The 26282-nt window shown below is 34.1% G+C and overlaps 1 protein-coding gene and 1 non-coding gene across 2 annotated transcripts in view; both read right to left on the reverse strand.

Moving 5' to 3' along the window:
- The window catches only part of LRP1B (LDL receptor related protein 1B), a 1950491-nt gene that overhangs the window by 933698 nt on the left and 990511 nt on the right, over window positions 1-26282 (reverse strand). Inside the window, exons 9-10 of the mRNA XM_031651763.1 lie at window positions 16770-16797; window positions 5801-5815 (exon numbers count right to left, since the gene is read on the reverse strand). Coding sequence (XP_031507623.1) covers window positions 5801-5815; window positions 16770-16797 — 43 coding nt within the window. The remainder of the gene's footprint in view (window positions 1-5800; window positions 5816-16769; window positions 16798-26282) is intronic.
- LOC116269276 lies at window positions 17431-17541 on the reverse strand. The gene has a single exon (XR_004176756.1). It is a non-coding gene; the product is annotated as a U6 spliceosomal RNA (small nuclear RNA).

Below are 26282 nucleotides of genomic sequence, written 5' to 3' on the forward strand. Positions count from 1 at the left end.
ACAAAGTAGTATCTGTGCTATGTATAGACAAGATTCTCCAAAACAAATTTCTCCTTTCCTTCTGCAAATAAATCCCTGGAGGCCAATTGAAATAAATTGGTAGACTAGTGTCTCTCAGAAATCTATTTAGAGAGGTTTTTTGAATAGTTGGAAGATGCTTGCAAAGAATAGCATGGGCACCAGGAACTTGAGGACTGGATGGGTGTGAGGTTGTAAGGGTGCGAGGGAGGAGCAGCGGTGATTATGAAGTGGGCCATGTGACCCAGTTCCACTGAACAGGCGTCAGGCAGGAGCTTAACGATCTACCTAACTGTTTTCCTAAGGGACACAGACAATGACACCAATAGGTGGATGAGAACAAACAAAACAATGAATTATCAAATTACAGACACATTTGTCAGTGCTGCTAACCAGTATCAAAGTTTACTAGTAAGTTCAAAGATACATTGTTTGTTCTGATCTGCTGGCTTAGTATTTGTTGAGAGAATAACTATATTTTAGCAGAAAAAAAAAATCTGATCAGTTTTCTGCTGTATTTCCTCAGATCACAAAACTTTCTCTATATTTTGCTTCTTTTTCCCATTTCTATTTCTACTACTCAAAGTGTTTCCCTTCACTCTATTTGGTCATTAATCAACTTTGTCCATCTATACATGTAAGAATTGTCTGGATTTTTGGATTGGAGAAAGTACACAGCAATTTATAAGTCCAATTCATATTTCTTTGCTATGAGAAAGTTACACAGCTTGAATCACACGAAGTACAACTGAATTCCTAATGCAGCATTTTTTCATGTGAAAAAAAAAGGAATGAATTATTTCACCTCCGAAATCCCTGTTGCTAGTCTTGTGATTGCCAAAAGCCTCAAGTGACTTCACTAATGGAAGTCTCAAGGCTCTTCTTCCTGCTCCTTAGCTCAATTAGTGTTAACCTTTGCCTTCCTACAGTGAAATACACTTATTTCTGGTCCACACATTATGTAAATAACTTCTCTTCATTTCCAGATGGCCTTCATATTGTCATGCTGTGTGTGTGTGTGTGTGTGTGTTTTGTCATGTTATTTTAACCTTTATAATCAAAGAGGATAACAAATATTTATATGTCATCAGTCATTAAGTCATTCACAGATTTGATATTTAGGTACCACTTTAGCAGTAGAGATATAGTGGTAAAGTACAATTCACGCTATCAAGGAATTTACAATATGCATATCAGACAGAATAGGCAGATTTATGTTGCAGTAACAAAGAACTTCAAATTATCACTGCCTTAAAATAATGGTTTATTTCTAGCCAACGCTATGTGGAGGACCAGAAGATCTCAGTGTAGTAATTTAGTGTCTTATGGAGATGGATGTTCTATTTCAATGCATGCTTTCATAATCATTTAGATAGGAAAAAGGAATGCAGTAAATCATACACTGGCTCTAGAATCCTCTACTTAGAAGTGGTACAGGTTACTACCTCTCGTATTTCACTGGCCAAAAAAAGCCATGCATGCATATTTAATACCCGAGAAAGCAGGATTTCCTAATGAATGTAGGAATACAACATTATATTCATCAATATCACATTTTTAACCACCTGTATCATACTATTGAAACATCAGCTGATACTACATCTATAATGTAGTATTCTATTTAAATGTCCTGTTCATAACTTATGAACATGGCTAAGACACAATTGCTTCTTTTATTTTCTTTACTTTTTTGGAGCTGTACATCACCCAGGTGACACAATTTTGTTCTTTTTCAGTTCTGTGACTTGATCACTCAATAACAACAAACTATAGTCCTGCCATATATCCTGGGGATCCCAGTCTCGAGCTAGTATTAGATCAATATCTTTTTTATCCTTTTCCTGGTTATACAACCAAGTTTGATGTCTAGACTCAGCATTTCTGTGGACAACTAAGTTTTTTCCATTTCTAACTTCTGCCATCAGGACAAAATCCAGATAGTGTTCTTGCTCAAACAAGCATTAAGACAAACTAAACATGGAGAAAAATCATTTTGGCTAAGTTTAGGGAAGCTTAGACCTATGGCAAGATGTCACTTTAATACTGACACAAATATAAGAAAAATAATTTAATATTTAATAATATTTAATATATTGCTTTTTCAGTTTATAATTCTGCATTGGAGAAATATAAGAATAAATGTTGATCTGTCTGAATGTATAACATGTAAGAAAGGATCTAATTAGGTCATAATGAAGCCATTTGCTCACTTCCGTAAATTATTTCTTCTAATTTCTTTTAAGCAGCAGCATAGTATAGGAGGAGAAACCTGAGTTAATCAAATAGACACACCATTTACTAACCATGCAAACTATTTGAGATTCAGGTTTCCTTGTCTTTAGAGTACAAATAATAATAGGTAACTCATAGAACTATAGTGAAAATGTTTGTAAAACACTTTGCACAGTATTTCAGAACAATAACTAGGTTTCCAAAATTCTTGCTCTTTTATTTTCTCTAAACTGAAATAACTGTGAAGTTTTGAGAAGAGTTAATAAGTAATATATCTGGAAATAGAAAAAAAATACATTTGTATACATTAAATTTGTAGATTTCTTCCATTTAACGTATACTACCAGGCATTTCAGTGATCTCTTTGTATATTTGTTTCCTACCAGGATGTAAATTTTTAGAAGGAATAAATTATTCCAAATGAACAACTCCACCTTCTTCCCTAACAAATGACAAATATTCTGGGTGAGCAATGTAAACATGGCCAGTAAATAGAAAACAGGAACAGAATGAAAGACATCTTGCTAGGTTCCCAATAACTGTCCATGAGAATGTATGCACCCCGGCTCAGAGAGGAAATATAAGCACCAGGGATTTTGCAGATGAGCCAGGCTGAGGTTTTATCAACTTCTTTGCTAAACAATGATATATGCTCTTACATATAATAATAACATATATGATTATATAATAGCAATAGTTGTTACTATTTCAATAGTTTCCTTCTCAAATCTTTTATTATCGCATTATCTTTAATGAATGAAGTGGTTAAATTCTTTGTTGTGTATGGGGAAAGTACATTTTTACATGTCTTTTGTATACTAATATCAACACCTACACTTTCCAAAATTTTATTATTTTTAGTATTGTCCTTGTCATGTTAATGGTTTCTTTGTAGAATCTAAAACTCAGGAAGTGAAGGTACACTTTGTTTACTCTTACATAGTACTTTTTCTAATTTTTACCCAAATCTTTTAAGATTTTTGATCTACAAAAGATGGTGATATGAAATCTTACCCATTCTTTAAAAACCACCTTAAATACTATCATGAAGCTGACTACAATTTAAATGGTGGCAAAAGATCTACACTTAGTTAAATTTGCAGATTTCTTCCATTTAACTTATACTACCAGACATTTCAGTGATTTCTTTGTATATTTATTTCCTACCAGGATGTAAATTTTTAGAAGGCATGTGTATATATATATATAGTTTTACATATCTATTTCTCACATAGTGCAGTAAACTACCCTGTACATTTTCGTTAAATGAGCACAATCTTGAGCATGTGGGAGTTAGGAAATGTCTTCAAGATGCTGTTTGGATTGTCTTAATCCCAGGATTTGAGACTAATTGGGAAACAGAAGAAATAAGGATTCCTATGTAGATATATAGGGAAAATAGGATGGGAAGCAAGAAGGAAGTAAAAAGCACTGGAAGCTTCTTTAGGGTGGAAGAGTGTAATCAAGGAAAGGAGGATATCTGCCACTCATTTTAACGATTAACTACTGTTACTTGCTGGTCCCATCAGTCTTCCTCTCTGAGAATAGCAAAACAGAAAAGGTAGAAATAAATACAATTACGTTGCAGAGACAAGCCAGAATGGAAATGAGGAGAGAGGTCTGCTATGTTAGATATGAGATGCCTTGGGCATATAAACTGATAGTGTTATTTATTTTCTCTTTTGTTCACTTGTTCAGTTCAATAGATTGCAAGCTAATAGGACTGAAAAAACTATAGTTTAAAGAATAAAGTTGAATGTGTTTGTAACTCTGTTACTGACACCATAGAACTTCTCATGCGAGTCAACAATAAACATCTCACATCTTGAATTTTGAACCAGAAATCATCTTTTGAAATTGGTAAATGTTTATGTAACACTGAAGCTGGAACACACTTTTAAATATTACTTTCTATTAAATCCTTTATTCTTATTTTACTCTTCCAATAGTTTTCACAATTTCTCCCTGTAATTATTGAGTCTATCCTAAAAAAATAAAATGCAGTTTATTAAATTTTCCCTTAGAGAAGAAATCACGATGTCACAGCTTCAAATTTTTCATCTCTCCATGGGCTAATTTCTCCTCAGTTCTCTTTTCAAGCAATCAGAAATTAAAGACATTTGAGAATACTCTTTAGGGAGAATAATGGCTGTACTGATTATTATATACCTTTAAAAGCTTATTTTATCAGAATGTTTTCTAGATTTTTTTTTTTCATTTATGCATTTGGATGTTCAACAATGAAGTTCTACTCCTCATTATTATCTGGAAATCCACTCCAGAATCATCCTCTAATTCTGAATTTTCACTAATTGTTATCTGTTACAACTTCTATATGTCTCTAAAAATTCATTCCCTTTGTCCCTAGAGCTACTGCTTTAGTTCAGTATTGCATACATCTTTCTTGTGTTATTTTAGTTACCTTCTTACTGGTTTCTAGTTTTCTGTTTTCTCCTCTTAATAATCAGGAAAAGCGTTCAGTATAGCCAGTGAAAAATATTTTCTAGGGCTCCCAGAATTAAATAATATTACTATCCTATTATAATAAATGCTCTGCTTATTACTTTGCCAGTAGCAGTAAAAATAAAACAAAAGTAGTTTACAGAGTATTACTAAGGAGTATAAAAATTCATAGGAAAATGAAATTCATTGCCAGATTTTTAGACATACAGGAAATAATATAATCGGACAACTTGTTAGAGTAGAAACACAGTTTTTGGCCTCTAATTAAAAACAACATTTTTCCCCCTAACTCTCTGAGAAACAAATATCTTACTTAACAACCTTATTTGGAAAATATATACATTAGTAATAAAAATAAATTTACTGTTTAAAAAGTTTTAATTTTTACTGGAAGTTTACCCTTTTTAAATAATTCACATGATAATAGTACTTTATATTTATATATGATTTTGCATACTTATATTTTCTTATGTGATAATCAAAATAGCCTTATTGGTAAGTACATGAAACATATTATTTTTTCTGGAAAGGGGCTGAACAAAGGGGTATACTTCTAATTCCCATTTATATTTTTTCTTTTTATTATTTTTTATTTTACTTTAAGTTCCAGGATACATGTGTAGAACATGCAGGTTTGTTACATAGGTATATATGTGCCATGGTGGTTTGCTGCACCTATCAACCAAAACACATATCCTTCTATACTTTTGATTTTTTATACATTAAGAACTCGCATTTTCTGAAAGTCTAAGGAAAAATTGGATTTTGCAGTCGTAAAAACAAATTTATTACTGTGTTACCGCTTATGTATTAAAATTGTATGCTACATTGCTAGCAGAATTTTACTGAAGTCTTATAATTTTTATTAAGTTAACAATATGTGATACAATTTTTAAAATTACATTTACTAGTATTTCCAAAGCTAACAAATAGTTTGATTTAATATTAAATAAATATTCATTTTATGTGTAGCTGAAGTTATTTTTGCAAAATCACTTTGTGTAAAGTAATTAAAAGTTGATGTCAAACCTTAAGATGGTGTCAGGATAATGTTCCTTGACTTTCTCCTTTCTTCCATAATTCCTACAGGAACATAAAAAGACTCCAACTCCATCACCATCAGACACTCAAACACTCAACTACTTTCTAGAATCCAAGAAAAACTTAAAATTGCCATAGCTGATAAAACTGTAGTGAGAAACACTGTGGACTAACCTATATATCTGACCAGAACTAAAACAAAAGCACTAACCATAGAAAAAGGGTAAACACATTTTGTCTCTCTCTACCTAACTGCCTCCTGGCTCAATAATCCAGGGTCTATGTCAATAGGAAACCAAGAAGTAGGCTCTTCAAGGTATAGGAGCTGGATTTTGAAGCCCTTAGTGTGCTGATCCCTCTCAAGTCAGTCCTCCCTCTTCTGTCAATACATTCCCTCCCAAATCAATTCACTGACCAGGCGCGGCAGCTCTTGCCTGTAATCTCAACACTTAGGGAGGCCAAAACAGGTGGATCACCTGAAATCAGGACTTCAAGACCAGCCTGGCCAACATGGTGAAAACTCATCTCTACAAAAAGTTCAAAAACTTAGGCATGGTAGCGGGTGACTGTAATCCCAGCTACTCGAGAGGCTGAGGCAGGAGAATTGCTTGAACCTGAGAGGTGGAGGTTGCAGTGAGCTGAGATCATTCTAGGTGGCAGAGCTGTCTCATTAAAAAAAACAAACAAACAAACAAACAAAAAAAACAATTCACAAACTTCAACTCTGAGCAGGAAATAGGAGGAGTGTAGAAATGGCATGTTACATTCTGAGAGAGAGTTTTCTCATTGATAAATATAAAAGCAAGAATGAGCATAGGAAACCCACTGGCATATGTACAATGTAGGAATTTGAATTGAGGGTAATTTTTATTTTCTGTTTAAAAAGTCAAGTCTGGAAACAAGGTAAAGTAGTGGCAAAATCTTAAAGCAGAGTCACAATGAATTAATGTTTGCTAGAAAAATCCCAACATTAGTTATCATTTTGGTGTGGTAAAAAATTTCAGAATACTCAGCAGAACACCATTTCTTTAGCCCAGAGGACTCTTGTTCTAGATCCCAATTTCTACCCTTCAGAGATATCTAACAAATGGAAAGATAGTTTTATTATCAAACTTCATTGGATAGATTATTGTATTATATACCTATTAAAAAATGAAGATATTTTGTCACCTATCATTTGCTTTTAAATTTACGAAAAATATGGATTAAAAAAGTATGTGTAACAGGTTACCAATTTTCATTTGCTCTCAAGTTTTATAAAACAGAGGAATATTAAAGTTTATGTGATTTTATAAATGCTTGCATGTAAATCCATGTGATAGATATTAACAACATATTAACAGTTTTTTTCTGGATGATAAAATAATGTTTCATTATTACTTCATATACATATATATGTATTTTCCAAATTGTAATATTTACATAGTATATATAGAAAACGTGAATATTTAATCTAAAAGGCACTTTGGAGAAGAACAGTCTTGCTTTCTTCTTCAGGGTTGAGAAAACAAAACAGGTGGCAGAAAGAAGAACCAAAGTCACATGCATACTGTCTGCAGAGTCAGAAATAGAACCAAGGCCCATCTATCATTTTTATATTGTTTTGTACAATATACAAAATTTAAATGACATACACAAACATGTAAAAGTAGATTTTCCTACAGTTCAATTCATTCAAATAGTAATAAACTATCACGGATAGGATCTTAGTCAACAGAGAGCTGACAAATCTTCTTTGTACATATTCCCATCATTAATTACACAAAAATTGTGCTATAAAAAAGTTTGCTATTCAATAGACAGTCTGGTTATCACTTGTTTAACACTGCTGTGAAAAGAACACAGGTAAAAGCTTATGTAGGAACTTTTTCCATGAACTTAAGAATGAATTAAAAATCATTAAGCTACTTTACCTTTAAAAACCTCATTGATGTAATTTGTGATTGTGATTGGTTAGACAGAGTTTAGCAAACATAATAGTTATTGAAGTCTGCACAAAAATGTTGTTCTAATATGTGCATTTATTTTGCTTGTTTAGCATATCTACAAATACACCAGTTTTCATAACTAATCAATCACTTTATCTATTAATAGGTTTTTTAATATATTTATTTATGGCTAGTTCTGTTAAGTGTTTGAAATACTGGAAATCAGATTTTCTCATGGAATATAGGAAGGATTGCAGTTTGAATATAATCATTAATGACTGAAATCACATAAATCACATTAATATATTTTTTCTCTTTTTAACCAGTTGAATTAAGCCTTTTATCATGTATGCTTCTTTACCCTGCTCCTATTAAACAAGGGAATCCTTTTATCTCTTAAATAATTACAGAATTTCAGTGCAACACTGTGTAATTTGATGTCAAGAGCAGCTGAACTCAAATCATATAATAAAAAGCAAAATATATAAATTATGCCGTTTAGCAATTTATCCTCATATCTCATTTTTTAAGTGCATAGAAAAGGTGAATCTTGTTCTTTTATAAACAAATTAGTGAAACAGAGAAAGCTTGTGATAAAAAGCAGTGCTACTGGCACCAACCAGGTCTCCCCTGAGTCTATGCTCACCTCACTCCAAGATACTTGTCTATTCAATTTTGTTCTCTTTGTGGTCCATCTTGAGACACTAAGATATCACTTATTCTTAGCCTCTTTTAAGTAGATACAAATGTAATTCAATGCCATGGTGTAAGTTATGTCTCTTTTATTTTTTCTTACTAAGCAGCTTCAATATACATTTCCCTTTATGCTTCTTTGCACAGTCAGAATCCTTCCGACTGCAAACTGTAAGAATATTCCTCTGATTTCCAGTCTCGGAGAATATTAGAAGTAGCACTGAATACAGATAATTTTGAGTGCAGGCTCCTCATTTATAGATTATAAAATAACAACAATAACAAAATCAAGACCGAAATTGATGAACTGTAACTCAGCTGGAAGCATCAATCTAGAGTTTTTATAGTCCAGAGTGGTTGCTGTTGATTTTAAATTATTTCTTTTAGCCAGTTTTCACTCCAAGTTCATCATAAGATTCTAGAAGTATACAACTGTTCTAGGTATTGGTATTCTTCATAGTGCTTTACAATAAAATTAGTGCTTAGTAGTATTCACTAAGTGAAGGAAAGAAAAGGAAATGAATAAAAGACAAAATGTATCAAGTTATCTCTCTTCCATAGAAGGTGCCTAAATATGTAACACATTCAGATTAGCCATCATAAAACAACACATTTCTCACACATCACCTTAACACAATCTCATGTTAGTAAACTGAGAGTGATCTTCTTCATTTACTTTTTGTAAATGTCTAACATAATTTTACAGTTGATTAGACCAGATGAGGAAAGAATTGGAAGGAAAATAATTTAATTAGGGCAGTATATGCTCATTAATTGATACTAAAGCAATTTAAATCAGGGATGTAGTTAATAAGTTTTTATCTCTTTTTGTTTTTTTGTTTTGTTTTGTTTTGTTTTTTCTTTTTTTCTTTTTTTTTTTTTTTTTTTTTGAGACGGAGTCTCGCTCTGTCGCCCGGGCTGGAGTGCAGTGGCCGGATCTCAGCTCACTGCAAGCTCCGCCTCCCGGGTTTACGCCATTCTCCTGCCTCAGCCTCCCAAGTAACTGGGACTACAGGCGCCCGCCATCTCGCCCGGCTAGTTTTTTGTATTTTTTAGTAGAGACGGGGTTTCACCGTGTTCGCCAGGATGGTCTCGATCTCCTGACCTCGTGATCCACCCGTCTCGGCCTCCCAAAGTGCTGGGATTACAGGCTTGAGCCACCGCGCCCGGCCTGTTTTGTTTTTTGAGAAGAGGTCTCACTATGTTGCCCAAGCTGGACTCAAATTCCTGGGCTCAAGAAATCTTCCTGCCTTAGCCTCCTGAGGAGCTGGGACTACAGGTGCACACAACTGCACCCAGCTCAGGGCTGTAGTTGATGAGACACATGAGAGATCTGAGGGTAATTTTTAAAAAGCAGAGAAAATTAACTGAAAGGCAATTGGAGCAATTAAATGTTGCCTCTTTTTTTTTTTTTTTTTTTTTAATCACTTTTTGGGGCTATTAACATGCTTAAAAAGCACAAGTTCTTCATAAAATGACAAAACTAAACATAGCCTCCAAAAATGACAGGAAATCAAGAAGTAGGGCAAAAGATGTATTGTTCAACATTTCAGCATTTTGCTAGAATAAAACAAATTTAGTAAAAATTTTGGCAATAATAAAAAGGAATGAGATCATGTCCTTTGCAGGGACATGGATGAAGCTGGAAGCCATCATCCTCAGCAAACTAACACAGGAACAGAAAACCAAACACTGCATGTTCTCACTCATAAGTGGGAGCTGAACATTTAGAACACATGGACACAGAGAGGGTAACAACACACACCAGGGCCTGTTGAGGGGTGGGAGGGGAAGGGAGAGAACTTAGAGGGCAGGTCAACAGGTGCAGCAAACCACCATACTATACCCATGTAACAAACCTGAACCTTCTGCACATGTATCCCATTTCTTTTCTTATTTTTTTTAGAAGAAATAAAGAATTTAAAAAATATATGGCAATATAAGCACGAGGTTTAACATTGTTAGCCATTGGGAAATGAAAATTTAAACTATAACAACATTCTACTATGTGCCTATGTGAATTGCTGAAGTAAATATGACTGACAATGTCAAGTGCTGGAGAGGATGTCTGCACAAACTAGATCTTTCATATATTGCTGGTGAAACTGCACAGCCTCACTCAAAAAGTCTGTCATTTTTAAATAAAGTTAAACATGAATTTACCATAGATACAACAATCACACTCCAAGGTATTTATCCTAGAAAAATTAAAATTTATGTTCACACACAAAAACCTATAGAGAGATGTTCATAGCACCTTTGTTTGTAATAGTCCCAACCAAAAATGATCAAAATGTTCTTCTAGAGGTGAAGGAATAAATACCATGTGGTACAGCTCCACAGCGGAATACCACTCAGCAATACAAAGGAATGTACCACTGACATATGCAAAAATGTGTATGGATCTCACGGGCATTAGGCTGACTGGAAAAAAAAAAAAAAAAAGCCAGTTTCAAAATGTTTATAACTAAAACTATACTTATTAAGCACTCGAAGTAACGAAATACAGTGAAAAAGAACAGATCAGAGGTTGCCAGAAGTTAGGGTTTGGGAAGGTATGATTCTAAGGGGAAATATGAGGGTTTTTTTGTGTGTGGTAATGGACATGTTCAATATCTTTATTTTGGTGATGGCAAAATTAATCTATATATATAATAAAGTTCCAAAGAGCTATATACCAAAAAGGGTGCATGTGAATCTGAATGGTTACAATTAAGAGTACTGAAACAATAAAAATTTCCTGGTTTTAATAATTTACTATGGCTTTGTAAAATGTTATCATTAGGAAAAGCAGAATGAGCAGTACTGAGGAACTTTATATTAATTTTGCAATGTTTGAGAAATCTTAAATATTTCCAAATAAAAGGATTAAGTACAATAAAACAGGAGATTCTTTTTCTTCTATCCATCATCTAAAATAGAAGAAAATCACTACAAATTTTTTTTAAAAAAGTTTTCCCCATTACTTTTGATTTATTTTCCAATTTGTTATTGTTTTTACATATACCTCATGAAACAAACATGGGATACTTTCACTACTGCTCATACTATACAGAAGGCTCATTTTCCTAGTTACTACAGCAGTGAACAGTCTTTCTGGGAAGACATGACACACAAACAAAAAAAAAGATGAGCAAAAAGTAAATTTGTCAAATATCCATCTTCAATTTCTTGCACAACTAATACTTTATTTGTAGGTTAATTTGAGGCTACATTATTTTAAAAGAACTGACAGGAGGGGATAGATAATATCAGAAATAATAAAGCCATCTTTGATGAAAAGGCTAGAATTCTATCACCAAAATAAATGAACTATTGTGAGACAATTCTCTACTGGGTCTCACACTTTCACACCTTTATAAAGCAAAGGCATTGGCAACCTGTGTTTTGTACTATCTTTTCAAGGATTGTTGTATAGCAAATAGCTTGGGAGGACAGAGATAATTTCTTCCTTTAGGTCAGAAGGTAGATTTATTGTCCAACCAGAAAAATAAAGATAATACTTCCCTTTAGGGCCAAGTTGTGCTTGTTGCTAACTGTGGCATTAGGAGATGGGTGATTTCCTAAACTCAGGATGCTCAGCTATGACACGAGCTCACTATGTGCGCAGCACCCATGTCTGCCCTACGTGGTCCCTTGGGATATGAGGGAGCAGGGGGAAGTGATTTGCGTATATGATAAGTTCTTGCTGGGAGCTGTGTGCTGCGATGAAAGAAATCATTTGTCTCTGACCTAAGAGACCACAAAACCCTGACAACTTAACTTGGCCTAAAAATAGTATGAAATCTCAGATGAAAGGGGTGTGAAGATTATATGGAATTATATAGACTTATTTTGAAATTTCAAGATTCCTTTCTTTTCCTAGGCATGTTATGTCTCTTCCTTATAACAGTGACCTTAGGCCAGTCTAATCCCCAGATTGCAACTGGTTCAGAATGAGGATGAGAGGATTAAAATTTAAAATGTTTATGAAATATTTTACAGATATGCTTTTGTCTCTCTTCTATCTGACTCTTTCAGACAAAAGGTCTGGATAGGTCACTGGGGAGCAGGAATAAAGTTATAGCTACCCCAGATTTTGTGGAGGTGGAAGGAAAGCAAAAATCCAGAATTTGAAGGAGGGGTAACATTACCCTGGGAGGTATGGGGAAGAAAGAGGTATTCATTATCTTTTGTCTTTTAGAACAGTCCCTAGAGTCTTCCTCCAGAATGCAAACATCCTGGTGTTGCTGTTTATCTTTTCAATGATGTCTGAAAACAAGGGAACCAATGTGAGCCTGCAGCTCATACTGCCTGCTGTACTGTGAGTCATAAAGTACTTTATCTTTGACCCAAGTGTATCATATCTGCTGCCAATATCTAGGAAACTCTGGCAGGCAAGGAAGTTAGCTTGCAAATAGGGTAAGAACTCAAAGTATTCACAGTGTTTGATATAAACACAAAGTAACTAAAGAGAGTTCAGTTTAATTATATTCTGGCTTGATTGGAAATTGAAAATATAGGAACAATAATATTGGCGTCTAGACATTTTATAAACAGTGCTTTCATAGATAGTTTATCACAGAAGTTCACAAAATATATTAACAATGTATATCATATCCCTCCATGCATCCTTTTGCATTCCACTTAATTCTTGTGGAATCTGTGGTGGACAGTTAAATATGGGTTTTGATTTTCCAGACACTGACAGCATCTCAACTTGAGCAAACTAAATCTTGTTCATCAGATATGCAGAAGAAACCAAAACATTAATGTACCAAGGGACTTTTCAATCAACAGAGGAAAGAAGTTTGTCATCGTCAATCCACAGATAGATCATTCTGACAAACATCATTTATGCTCAGAAAGTTCCAGGGAGAATCCAGCCTAAGTTCAGTACAGTTGCCTCAGTAATACACCCTACTTTTCCTTCTTCCTTTACTCCTCTTCATCCCTCATTCCTGCTTTCTGGGATTACCAAACAAATAGACTACCTAAACACAAGTAGTTGTCTCAAGCTCTTCTTTTGGAAACTACCCAATTTAAAACAAAGGAAATAGCTCGTTCACAACAAATATGCTTAGGGTGTATATTTATTAACTTTTTTTCTGTTAAACAATTTCATATACTTCCCAGAACTAAGTAAAGAGTTTACACCATAAGATATAATTTGAGTTAAATTTTGAAAAATGAATTAAACAACTGACAATAAGATCATTTTACAGTACAAGATGATTCTACTGGCTGATGATCATTTAGACATAAGATAACTTGGGAGTTTACACTGGATTGCATAAGGAAGATGCCTGGAAAAAGTCAGGATTACAATCCTCGGTCTGGTACTGATATGGTTTGGCTGTGTCCTCACCCAAATCTCATCTTGAATTGTAGCTCCCATAATTCCCATGTATTGTGGGAAGGACTTGGTTGGAGATAACTGAATCGTGGGGGCCGTTCCCCCACACTATTCTTGTGGTAGTGAATAAACCTCATGAGATCTGATTTTATAAAAGTTTCGCCTTTTATTTGACTCGCATTCTCTCATCTGCTGCCATGTAAGATGTGCCTTCTGCCATAATTGTGAGGCCTCCCCAGCCATGTGGAACTGTGAGTCAACTAAGCCTCTTTTTCTTTATAAATCACCCAGTCTCAGGTATGTCTTTGTCTGCAGCATAAAAATGAACGAATACAGGTATCAATCCAAAATGTATCAGACCTATTTAATGTTAAGTATTTGGACATATTCTTTAAGACCTTCAAAATTTGACATCATCTTACTGTTTCTGTGGGTAAACTACATTAGACTTAATAAACAAAATAAGACCTTGAAAAGCATTAACCCACATTGTACTAATAAAATATTGAATTCAATTCCAGTTGTTACACAAATTGGATGACATAGAGCTTAAATAAGGGTAAGATAATTATTGCTCTGCAAAGAAGCAGAGGTGGAGATGAAAGTTAGAGAGAAGCAACTCAAAATCTTTCAAAGAAATTAGTGATCCCATAATGAATAATCTAGTGAAAAGCCATAAGAACTAAGTGTTTCTGTGGATTTTTTTTTTTTCTTAATTAGTGTCAGGTAGAGAGATACAACTTAATCATTATTTGACTCTATGGTAATAAAAAGTTGACTAACAGTGGTAAAGGAATTTCCAAATTTTCATCAATGTCCATCAATGGTCACGCTAAATAACCTAAACTGATGAATAAAAAAAACTAGCAAACATATGCATAACATTCCTTCAATAACAAAACACTTTCATATGTTACTGTCTTTAATTCTTATGGCTTCATAAGGAGAATAAATGAATAGATAAAATTGTTTCCATTTTACAAATGCTGCTTTTGAATGTTAGAAGTGATTTTTCTTACAGTTTCATAAAACAACTAGCAGGGAACCAAATTAGAACTCAACCCAAAGTACTCTAACACAAATTCCATTCTTTTTCTCTGTAGTCATTATAATGATGTCTGTTTTGGGGTGATATTTCTATCTGTGATAGTAACAAACAGATCCTGCTGAAATCCAGATTTGGGGAAGCAGTTTTAAATCCCCCATAGTTCTATTGGACAGAAAATAAACTCTAAAATTTAGAAGATACAGAGTCACTCTAAGAAGGGATAAGGCAATCAGAAATATAGTAGTAGCTGGTCCAGAATACCTCTGCTGATTGAAAATTTATTCTATAATGTTTTCCTACCTAACTACTAAAGCTACTAACCCTTATTTTTTAATTTATGTTTCACCAACTATCTCAATGGTGCAGGTTTTTAATCATCTTATTCCTCCCTCTAGCTTGCCAAACTGCCTTTGATTTTTCCATTTTTCTCAAGAATTCACCTTCTCAATAAAGCCAAAATAGGCAATGAAATATCTTCATTGATAGATAGCTCTCATTTAAAAAAAAAAGTCGTTAGGCAGAGAGATTGTGAAATGAACATAAACACCTAGATTAAAAGCAGCCAAAGAGCTCTAGTGCCAGTATGTTTCAAAAATACTCACAAAATCAGGGAGTTGAAAGAAACTTTAGAAATCATCAGCCAAGAATTAACCAAAGTTACTCAAACACAGAACTGAAAGCCAAATTGTTTGACATAGGTCCAGGCCCTTCCCAATATACTAGGTTGCACTTCTAGTTTACCAACTATCTTATTTTTGTTTCTCTATTTATTGGCTATATCTGTTAACTCTTTAGAAGTGAAATATTAATAGCATTCATTAAATAACTATATGTATTATAAATACAATAAGAAAGGTTACCAATCCCTATGGAATATCAGGATTGCAAGCTATATTAGCTAATAACTTTATATCATTTATTAGATTTATATTGTCTCTTAAAAGCTCATGATATCAATAATTTACAAGTGAATTATTCACTTATTATTCTGTTAGTTTAGGGAATGCATCATCCTCATCCTTACCATCATCCTCAACCATATAATATGAAATTGTGTTATTAATCAGTTAAAGTATAATTGAACCATTAAGGAAAGCAGAATAAGAATAGAATATGGGAAAACAAGCAATTAAAAGTTTTGTGTACTTTTTAGTATATGAATACTTATGAATAAATTCATACTTAATTAAAAAAATAAAATTATTTTAGTTGGAAATCCTGGTTAACTCATTGCTAGCTGTAACAAGGTTGCAATATTTTCTTAAATGTGAAATGTGCTATTGTAGCTATTAGAATGTTTCCAGTTCAAGTCTTAAGCCATAGCTATTTCCAATAAAGTAAATCCCTTCTATACCTTTTATGTTCATAAGATCCATATAATGATGTTTCTTCCATTTACACAGGTACTACCCTAGGGCAGGCAACCGCTACCCATCCTACACTATTGAAAGAGGCTCCCCACTGATCTCCCCATTTCCATTCCTACTTTTGCTTCCTTACCCCACGCACACTATATTTTACCATAACACCCCTTTCTATTTTTCTAGACTATAAATCTACCTGAGTCTCTCCTCTATTTAACCCAACCATACCAATATTCTTCCAGCTTCTCAGATATGCCCTCTCTTTCCTAAGGGGACGGACTTGCCCCCTCTCCATGCTTCTCCTGCTCCTTATCTACATTCTCACTTTCCTTCCCGTCATTTTACTGTCTTTTCCTTTAGAGAACATCTTAAATGTCATCTTCTCAGTGAGGCTTTTTCTGACTAACATCTTGTCTGTCACTCTTTTTTTTTTTTTTTTTTTTTACATTTTAATATTTACAGGAGCATAATAGGCATATATAATTAATGGGGTACATGAGATATTTTGATACTGGCATATAATGCATAACAATCATATCAGGGTAAATGGGGTATCCATCACTTCAAGCATTTATCATTTGTTTATATTACAAACATTCCATTTATACTTTTAGTTATTTTAAAATATACAATAAGTCACTGTTGACTGTAATCACCCTGGTGTGTTATCAAATACTAGATCCTATGCATTCCATTAAGCTATATTTTTATAACCATTAACCATCCCCACTTCCCCTTCCCCACTCTGTCATTCTTGACAAAAACATATTGTTATATTCACAGAGCACTGTCATCATTTGTATGTGCAGCTGTATTTATGTATGAAAAGATTTACTGGTTGCATCAGAGTAAAGGATAAATAGCACTCTTTTAATAATTTATATAAGATGTCTCAATTAAACTCTTTTGATTTAACAACTGGAAAACAATTTTAGAAAAATGTTTTGTTTTTCTGAAATACATTTTTTCTAACAGTGCAGAGTATTAGCAAATCCAAATATTATAACATAATATTCATAGAATATGAAACCTCTACACGTCAGAAATACTAATTCTGTAGGTACACACTGAAATCTAGTTGAAACACATTAATTTAGAAAACTGGTTGCTACTTCTTTTTTAATTTTTATTTTCTAACAGTTGATTAACTTTTAAACTTTTAAATAATTACAGTCTTAAATACAAGTTACAATATTACAAAAAGCTCCCATAAACCTCTCATTCAAAATCCTCATTTGTTATCATTTTACCACTCTTTACCACACTTGTTTTATCATTGCATGCTCAAATACACATAAAATGCAATTAAAAAATATTTAATGTATGGAATGCTGCACAAATATCATCCTTATGCAGGAGCCAGAGGAATCTTCTTTGCATCATTCCAATTTTAGTATATGTGTGGCTGAAGTGGCAATCAACATTTTTAATTTTATGTGAATATAGTTCCCGTTACATTTTCCAGTAATCATGCCTACACAGATTAACTCAAAGAGGAATTGAGAAGACATTCAATAATTACACATAATAAATAACAACAAATTCTTCATTTCTTCTTTCTTTCTGGGAGTGGTATTAAAGTACTTATTAATTAATATAAGATAGTCATCAACTAATCTGACAGATACTAGCTATATATGACCAATATATAATCATATGAGTGATATATAAGTGACATATATATCAAAAAGTGATATATATATCATAAAGGTGATTATAATATATATGATAAAATCATCTAGGTGTTAATTCATCTTTACTTTTAAAAAGTCTATGTCAGAAATTTTCATAATAGTTTATTTGTTGTCTCATATTAGAGAACTAAAATAGTACTTACAATACAATTATAATCATTTTAGAAGCTTTAATTCATTTGACTTTTTACAGTAACCATTGATGAAACTATTAGGAAGTGAGAAAACTGTGGTTTTCAGTGATTAATATATATTTACTATTTAGTCAATAAGTGGCTATGCTGGGATTCAAATCTAGATCTGCTGGATTTGCAGTACATGCTTATAACTTTGACACAACTACTCTGTACTAGATGATTCTCAACTAATAGAAATAAAAAGAAGATGTACCTATTAAAATGGAAAGTATAATAGTTTTCAGACAACAAACAAGTTGCTAAAAGAGAAGCAATGGGAATCGGGATATACTAAGAAAACTAAAACAGAAATCTCAAATGGAAAATGACAAAGAATATTTCAGCACATTTTATCTATAAAGTCAAGTGATATAGCATATTTTCATCTGGGTGGGCTAGTCTATGTTTCAGCAATTGCCACTAAAAAATAAATGTCTGATTCAGCATCCTATTTTACCAGAAGTTATCTGACAGCCTGTATCTATTGTAAATGGCATGCATTAAAACAAGATTGTTCTCCATCTGCTGGAGAGTGAAGCCGTGGTGTCTATTATAACTAGGTTTTGGGAGAAATTGAGTCTGTTACTTAGAACAGTGAAGTGCACAGTGCAAGACAGTAAACTATTAAATAGTCACACTCAGTCACTACTGAAATTTAACATCCTGAACCACAAATTTAGAACATTTTGCAATCCAGTCTGTCAAAAGAGAAAAGACCATGAAAGAAAAATAATTACAATAACTAACAGTAATAATAATTTCAAGGATGTTTTGCTCCAAAATAGCAACTTATATTTGTATATTTTCATTTTAATTAAATTGCTCATTTCCAGAAATCTATAATTCTAATCAGGAACACTAGAAAGAAGTTTTCTGGGTTCAAACCCTGACCTCATTTACTTGGTGAAATGTGTGACATGTAGCAAGTATTTTATTTTTCCCCACCTCAGTCTCCTGTTTTATAAAATGGGTACAATAAATACCATCTTTATAGGCTTTTGTGAAGATTAGATAAATAATACAAGCAAAGAACTTATAAAAAGAGCACAGTAGATGGAGTAAATGCAAGTAGTAAGTACAAATGTGGTGCTCAAGGGTATTTTTTGCCATAAACACTTATTCCTAAGAGCTAAGTTGGTTAGAAGAGATGGGACTGGCCGGGTACAGTGGCTCATGCCTGTAATCCCAGCGTTTTGGGAGGCCAAGGTGGATGGATCACCTGAGGTCAGGAGTTTGAGACCAACCTGATCAACAGGGTGAAACCCTGTCTCTACTAAAAATGCAAAAATTAGCTGGGTGTGGTGGTGGGTGCCTATAATCCTAGCTACTCGGGAAGCTGAGGTAGGAGAATCACTTGAACCTGGGAGGTGAAGGTTGCAGTGAGCTGAGTTCTTGCAATTGCACTCCAGCCTGGGCAACAGAGTGAGACTCTGTTTCAAAAAAAAAAAAAAAAAAAGACGACGACGAGATAGGACATATGTAAGTAAAGAATACGAAAAAAAACTTCTTCCAATTAGCAGTAAGTCTTGAAATTTTATGTTATCCATAACCCTCATGTAAAATTACTGGAGGTGTCTCAAAATTCCACCAATGGCTTATATCAGAAAGTTTTCCATGATAGGTACAAGTAATTGAAGTGAGGAGAATTACACTATCATTGATCCTGCCTTGCACTATACAGTAATATGAGGAACAGAATTACGAGCACAATGGTGACATAATTAAAGTTCCCGTGTAGTAGGGAAGAAAATCTGTCCCTTGTTAAAACAAAAGTTTGAGACTTCATCACTTAATGTATCAAAATGGACAACTGGAAGCAACCAGCCCAATGTCAGTAAGATTTAAACATAGAAATGGAGACAAGATTTGAGAACAGGTGGACACAGAAAAAGATACGGCTGTCTCCATTGCACCTCCCCAACCTTCACACACACACACCAAAGAATGGAATATCTGTAGCTACTTTAGCTCATGATGTTATTGATAGCATATTCATGAGGATTTTGTTATCAATTATGCAAATTCTTAATTATAAAGTACCAATATACAGTTTGTAAATACGCCCACATCCTCTCATAGCTGCCAAATTGTATACAGCAATGTGATTTCATGGTGCGGGGTTAGATCTTCTCTTCCAAAATTGTGATTTTGAAAATCTCCTATGTTCTTATAAAAAGGTATGAGGACTAAGTTAACCCAATGATCCTGAAATGATAGGAAATGATAGATATGATAGTAAATTCACGTAAGTTACTTTTTAATAGAAATCTGCCCTTTTGGGGGCAACCAAGCCACCAGTCCCAGAAATGAACTGAAGAAGCGTTTTCTATTATACAGGAGAGCCAGCTAGTCCTTACTTCTGGCTAAAACATGACTCTCTCATGGCTCTACTTTCTCTAATAATCCCCTTGTTGTTTGATTTCTCTCATTCTAGTCTTGTTGCCAGCAAGGTCTCACACTGAGCTTTAGCTGTTTGGAGAAAGCATGATTATGGGTCCATTGGTACTTAGTTTCTAAAACTATTTCCTTCTCACACCGTGACTTCAGTGGTGAGAAAATGTGCAGGCAAATAAATCTACTTTTCACTCCGAAAGAAATGGCAATATTTACCCACTTCCTTTTACTTAGCCATTAGAAGCTGTTTTGTATCTAAAATTGCCTCTCAAATGCCAGTTTATTAACAAGGGCTGACTAGGCATAGGAAAATACAGTCCCTTCATTGCAACAACGGTAAGAAATGCATGGGGAGACTTCTTTCTCCTGTCCTTTTAAGTGATGCATTCAGGGAAACCACTCAAACACTCCTGAATTATACCCCTGTGGCCTTAAAGAGTTAAGGTTACTTTCTAAAGGTGTTGCATTTTCTATTTAGGGAGTGGCTGAGGCAAGAAAGAAACAGGCTCACCTAAAATTCATAGCTCAATGATTACACAGAGAGCACAGAATAAATGTATTTGTGGAATTGGATTTTAACTGAATGAGAATGTGGACTTTCTGGATGTCGATACTAAAGCAGAAAAGATATTTTTATTCTGAAATTAGTCATCTGTTTCCTGATTGATCCACAATTACAGTCATGTGCTCACTCATACGGTTTATTTTTTTCATTTTCTTAAAAAAAAAAAAAAAACTAATAGGCTTTATTTTTTGCAGCAGTTTTAGGTTTATGGGAAATTGAGTAGATGATATAGATGATATAGGGAATTGCCATATACCTCCTGTCTTCCTCACTAGCAGTTTCTCCTCTCATTAACATCTTGCCTTAGTGCGTTAAACACTTGTTACAATTATTGAACCAATGTTGATGCATTATCGTTAACTGAAGCCCATAGATTACATTGTTTCACTCTTTGTGTTGTATAGTTCTATGGGTTTTGATAAGTACATAGGACATGTACACATCATTGCAGTTTCACAGAGAATAGTTTCAGTGCCCTAAAATTTCTCAGTACTCCACCTATTCATCACTTCCCCCTTCCCCACCCCAATCTCTGGTAACCGTTAATTTTTCTCTGCAGTTTTTCCTGTCCCAAAATGTCATAAATTTTCTTCCTTTAAATTTTCAGCACCAAATTCTATGTGTCATTTGTATTCATCTTCATGGAGTCGATACAAACTTAGAGCTGTCCCATACTAAGGTATAAAATTCTCACTTTGCATATTGTCAAGTGCCATTTACCACAGGCTGATACGCAGTCTTCTGGATGAATGCTGAAATACCACAAAACCTCCAGCCCCCTCATCATAAAACCTCCCAGCTTCAAGCTGACTCACTGTGGCTGTAGTACAGCAGCGTAAGAGTGCAGGCTGTGGAGTAACATGGCTTGAGTCTGAATCCTGATTGAAACATTTACTAGCTCTTTTACTGTGGATAGGTAATTACACCTCTCCAAGCCTAATCTTTAAAAGAGAATGATACTACGCCATACCTCACAAGAAACGCTGTGAAGATTGCAGGGATCAATGTGGAAGAAATGCTCTGGACAATGACTGGTCTAAAATAAACAGTCAGTAACATTGCTCTTCAGATTATTCTCCTTCTTTCTCTCTGGCTGTCTCTTAAAGAAAATTGTCCCAATCAGAACCCTAAATTCACATTCTGAGGCAGCACAAAGTGAAAAGAAAAAAAGATAGGTAATGCAAAACTAGTTCGTTGACTCCACTTCTCCAAACACAAAACACTTAGTGTTTAGATAAATGATGGCAAGGTGAAAAGATGTTCTAGGGTACTCGATATCACATATGAGAAGATACTCAATGAAATAGCCTTTATCATGAAATAGTTCACATAGCACAGATGAGCTTTCTATGCACTTAATGTAAAGTATTCGCCATCAATTCATCCAGGGCAGGAGGCAGGGCAGGATGCTCCATGAAGTATTGCATTATAAGTGGTCTCAGCTGGCCTGTGTATACTTTTATAACATGAACCCTCAGAATATTCCTTATGACAAAGATGTAATGCAATGTTCTTCCCATTTTAAACCTTTAATAAGACCACTTTCCAGAAAATGCTGCAGCTCAGATATATTATGAGAAATGCTATTAATTACAGGTATCTGAGGCAAGGAACTGTGATCTTTTACATTTAGTCATAATCTTACTGGCTAAAATGAATATTCTTATATCATTTGGGAAAAAAAGAGAATTTGGTTTTAATCAAAATCATACTTTAGCCTTTAATACCAGAGATTACCAAACAAGTTTTATGAGCTGTTGATATTCACTATCAACAGCTTATTCACTATTTTTATCTTAATGTAATTAATTTTAATAAAATACACAAAATCTTTCTTTAAATCATACAATATTAAATTGGTTGATAAAAGAATCTGATATATATATATATATGTGTGTGTGTGTGTGTGTGTGTGTGTGTGTGTGTGTATCTATGGAAAAATGGACATTATAAAACCAGGAATGACTTAAAATAGATTTTCTCTACTAAGCAACCTGAAATTTACTATAGCTGCTTATACTATGTGAGTACTTACCTTTGAATAACAGAAACATATGTAGATCCAAAAAGTAAGAGGATCTAATGAAGGCAGACCTTTCATTCAGTAGTTCTATTTTCTAACTAGAATTTCCCTTATTTTCAATTATCCAAGCCTATGTCTTATTTATTGGGACTAATGATTCCTAAAGTATCATTCCCTCTGGAATAAACTAGAGATTTCTCTTTAAATTTAGCATACTTTAAAACACACACACACACACACTTTATATCCATAGTTTCAATTACTACTTTGTTCAGGTAAGCATCACCTTCACTGATATTATTGATGTAGTTGTCACTGCTCTCTTTGTCATCATCATCATCACTGCCATTACCATTCTTATCTAGTATTTGCAGAGCTTTGATGAAAAGCCCCAAAATATCCATTAGGAAGAATACTATTTTGTTCTCAAGTAGTGCACATCCCACAGCAAATATTTTCATGACATTAATTCCATACATCCCTCTTCCATTCTCACATAAACCATCTCAGTTTTGCTTTTTCCAATTATTTTCCCTAACATAAACTTGACTATGTTCAGATATCCATCATTTCCCTCCACAACAAAAGCCAGTGGCACAATAAGGTGGTTTGGCTGTGTCCCCACCCAAATCTCATGTCACACTGTAATCCCCATGTTGCACGGGAGGGTTCTGGTGAGAGGTAACTGGATCATGAGGGAAGATTTCCCCCTTGCTGTTCTCATGATAGTAAGTAAGTTCTCATGGGATCTAACGGTTAAAAGTGTGTGGCATTTCCCCCTTTGTTCTCTTTCTCTCTTGCCACCATGTGAAGAAGGTCACATGATGACCTTCCCCTGTGCCTCTGTCATGATTGTAAGTTTCCTGAGGCCTCCCAGCCAAGCTTCCCGTTAAGCCTTCAGAACTATGAGCCAATTAAACCTCTTTTCTTCATAAATAACTCAGTCTCAGGTAGTTCTTTTTAGTGGTGTGAGAACAGATTAATACAACTTGTTTCTCTGATTATGTTTTCAAAACAAAATTTTAATAGATGATTTGGTTTCCTAAGTATCTCAGAGAAAAAAAAATGAATCTAATAATGACTCTTTGTAGGTAAAATAAAACAGAATTTTGACTATAAAGAGGATTTTGAAAAAGATGGCCCCACCCAATTTGAGATGTCTTTTAAAATAGAGGCTTTGAGATGCTAACCTGTTCTTTGTTTACTACCAAAAATAAAAAAAAAGAAAGAATGAAAGAAAATTACATAGTGGTTACAGTTACAGGAGACAAACATCTGTCAATCAGAAACTAATGTCCTCCTTCTACCTTTTCCAAAATGTGTATTGGTTGACTATTTGTAAGATAAAGACCATATTTTCTAGTCTCTTGGCTCGATATATGACCCAGTGACTAGATATAACTACTGACATGTAGCAGAACTTATGTATGGCACCACTGAGCTGAATTATTATTATTACTTTTTAAATCAGGCATCTCTTTTTTACCTCTGGTCAAAATCAGAGAATTCTTAAACCAAAGACATAGGAGTCACAAGAAGGAAGGAGCCTCCATCTACCTGGAGAAAAAACTGGCTGATAATGAGGAATATGTGCATTGGGCTCTAATTTGAGGCAGAAAATAAATAAATATGTCAATCCACTGAAATTTCTAAAAGCTAGTGTTACCAAACTAATACTGTAGTTGCTACCACAAGTACAATGCTGCTTTAATAAAAACCTAAACCATCTAACATTCCATTAATAGTAAGGTGGCAAGCAGTTGGGTAACTATAAATGGAAAATGGAAATATTCATCAACATTAAAATATTTGGTTTAAAAAATCTTTGTTTAAATAATATCATTTGCTATACCTTGGCAGGAAAAAGAAATGTGTATTGAGCCTGCAGATTTAAATAAATGAGTTTAAAAGCACAATATTAATAGTTGCATTAGTTACTATGTGATTGCTTGGGCAAGATATTACAAAAGAAATGAGTGTAGAGAAGAATTAGCTGGATAAAGCAAAAACTGAAAGTGATCAGAACAAGTCCAAACTGGGGGCTCCCAGGTTCAGACTTTTCTAATAACTTCTAATATTAGAAACTTCTACTTTCTAATGCTTCTAATACCTGAACAGTAAGAGAAAATACTGAAAATGCTTTAAGCAACAAAAGTTCAATTAGGACTTCTCAATTAAATAAAGAGAGTGAGCCTTCAGACAAAAAGTATTTGTTTTACTCTGAAACATTGTTTTAGATGACCTCAAAGCAACCACCTATAAATAAGTTGAAAGAGAAAGCCAAGGGGGTGAAGTGCAAAGAAACAAATTGAGCTTGATCATTATTTCTAGAATATAACTTTAAATATGGTTATTGGTTTGTAGAACTAATGGGAAACAAATCAAAATTCTACTAATTTGCAAACAAATGTGTAACTTCAAAAATCAGGAGTGTAGCTTACAGAATCTTTGTCTCTTCATATCTTAAAACTGCAAAAGGCAATAAAAAGTTTATAAAATACAGAGCCCCAGGGGGGAAGATACTCTCCATTGCCAGCTTCAGGTGTAGCGTGGATCAAAACAGATTAGAAAGAACATCCTATTGGAAGCATAGCTTAAAGAGAACAAAGGACAACGGGGAACCTTACAGAGAAAAGAATAAGGCTAACAAGTGACTTCTCAACCGCCAGAGCAGGAGGTCTTCACCTTCATTGCCTGGCTCTGGACCAATGGCTACTGAGTGTTTCCCAGTCTTCCATTTTCTAAACAAGAGTCTTTTGATATTTTATACAGATAGGACAGTGGATGCAGATATCTTTGAGCCTTTTGGTTCTTAGGTTGCTGTACAAAAGGAACTATAAAAGGGCATGATGGAGAGGACTGCAAGTCAGCTGGAGATTCTGTATTTTGACCTAAATGTAGTGTATTCTATCTATGGGGGAAAAGATACATTTAGATATTTGATAGGCAGGAGAGAAGATTTTGCAGAAATGAACAAGTGTTCCTTGGAAATGCATCCTTTCACTTCCATAGTGTGATGCTGTCATGGGCAAGGAACTGCCTAACCAGATGACAAATTTTCTTCATTGACTTGCATCCAGTTGTGTAAATATATCTTCAGTATTTTTCTCCTTCTGCTAGTTGGGAGCAGAGTATTCCAAGGCCCTATGAGATTCTACAGCTATAAAATGAAAGAAACCTTGATTCTTGAATAACTCCTTGATGGACAAGAGAAAAACTTCCCATCAACCTGTAACACTCTTGCTGGACTCATGTATGAATGTTAAATATAATTTAATTGTATTAAGTCAAAAATCTAGACTTTATAA

The sequence above is a fragment of the Papio anubis genome, chromosome 10, assembly GCF_008728515.1.
Source record: "Papio anubis isolate 15944 chromosome 10, Panubis1.0, whole genome shotgun sequence".
Taxonomy (NCBI): Eukaryota; Metazoa; Chordata; class Mammalia; order Primates; family Cercopithecidae; genus Papio; species Papio anubis.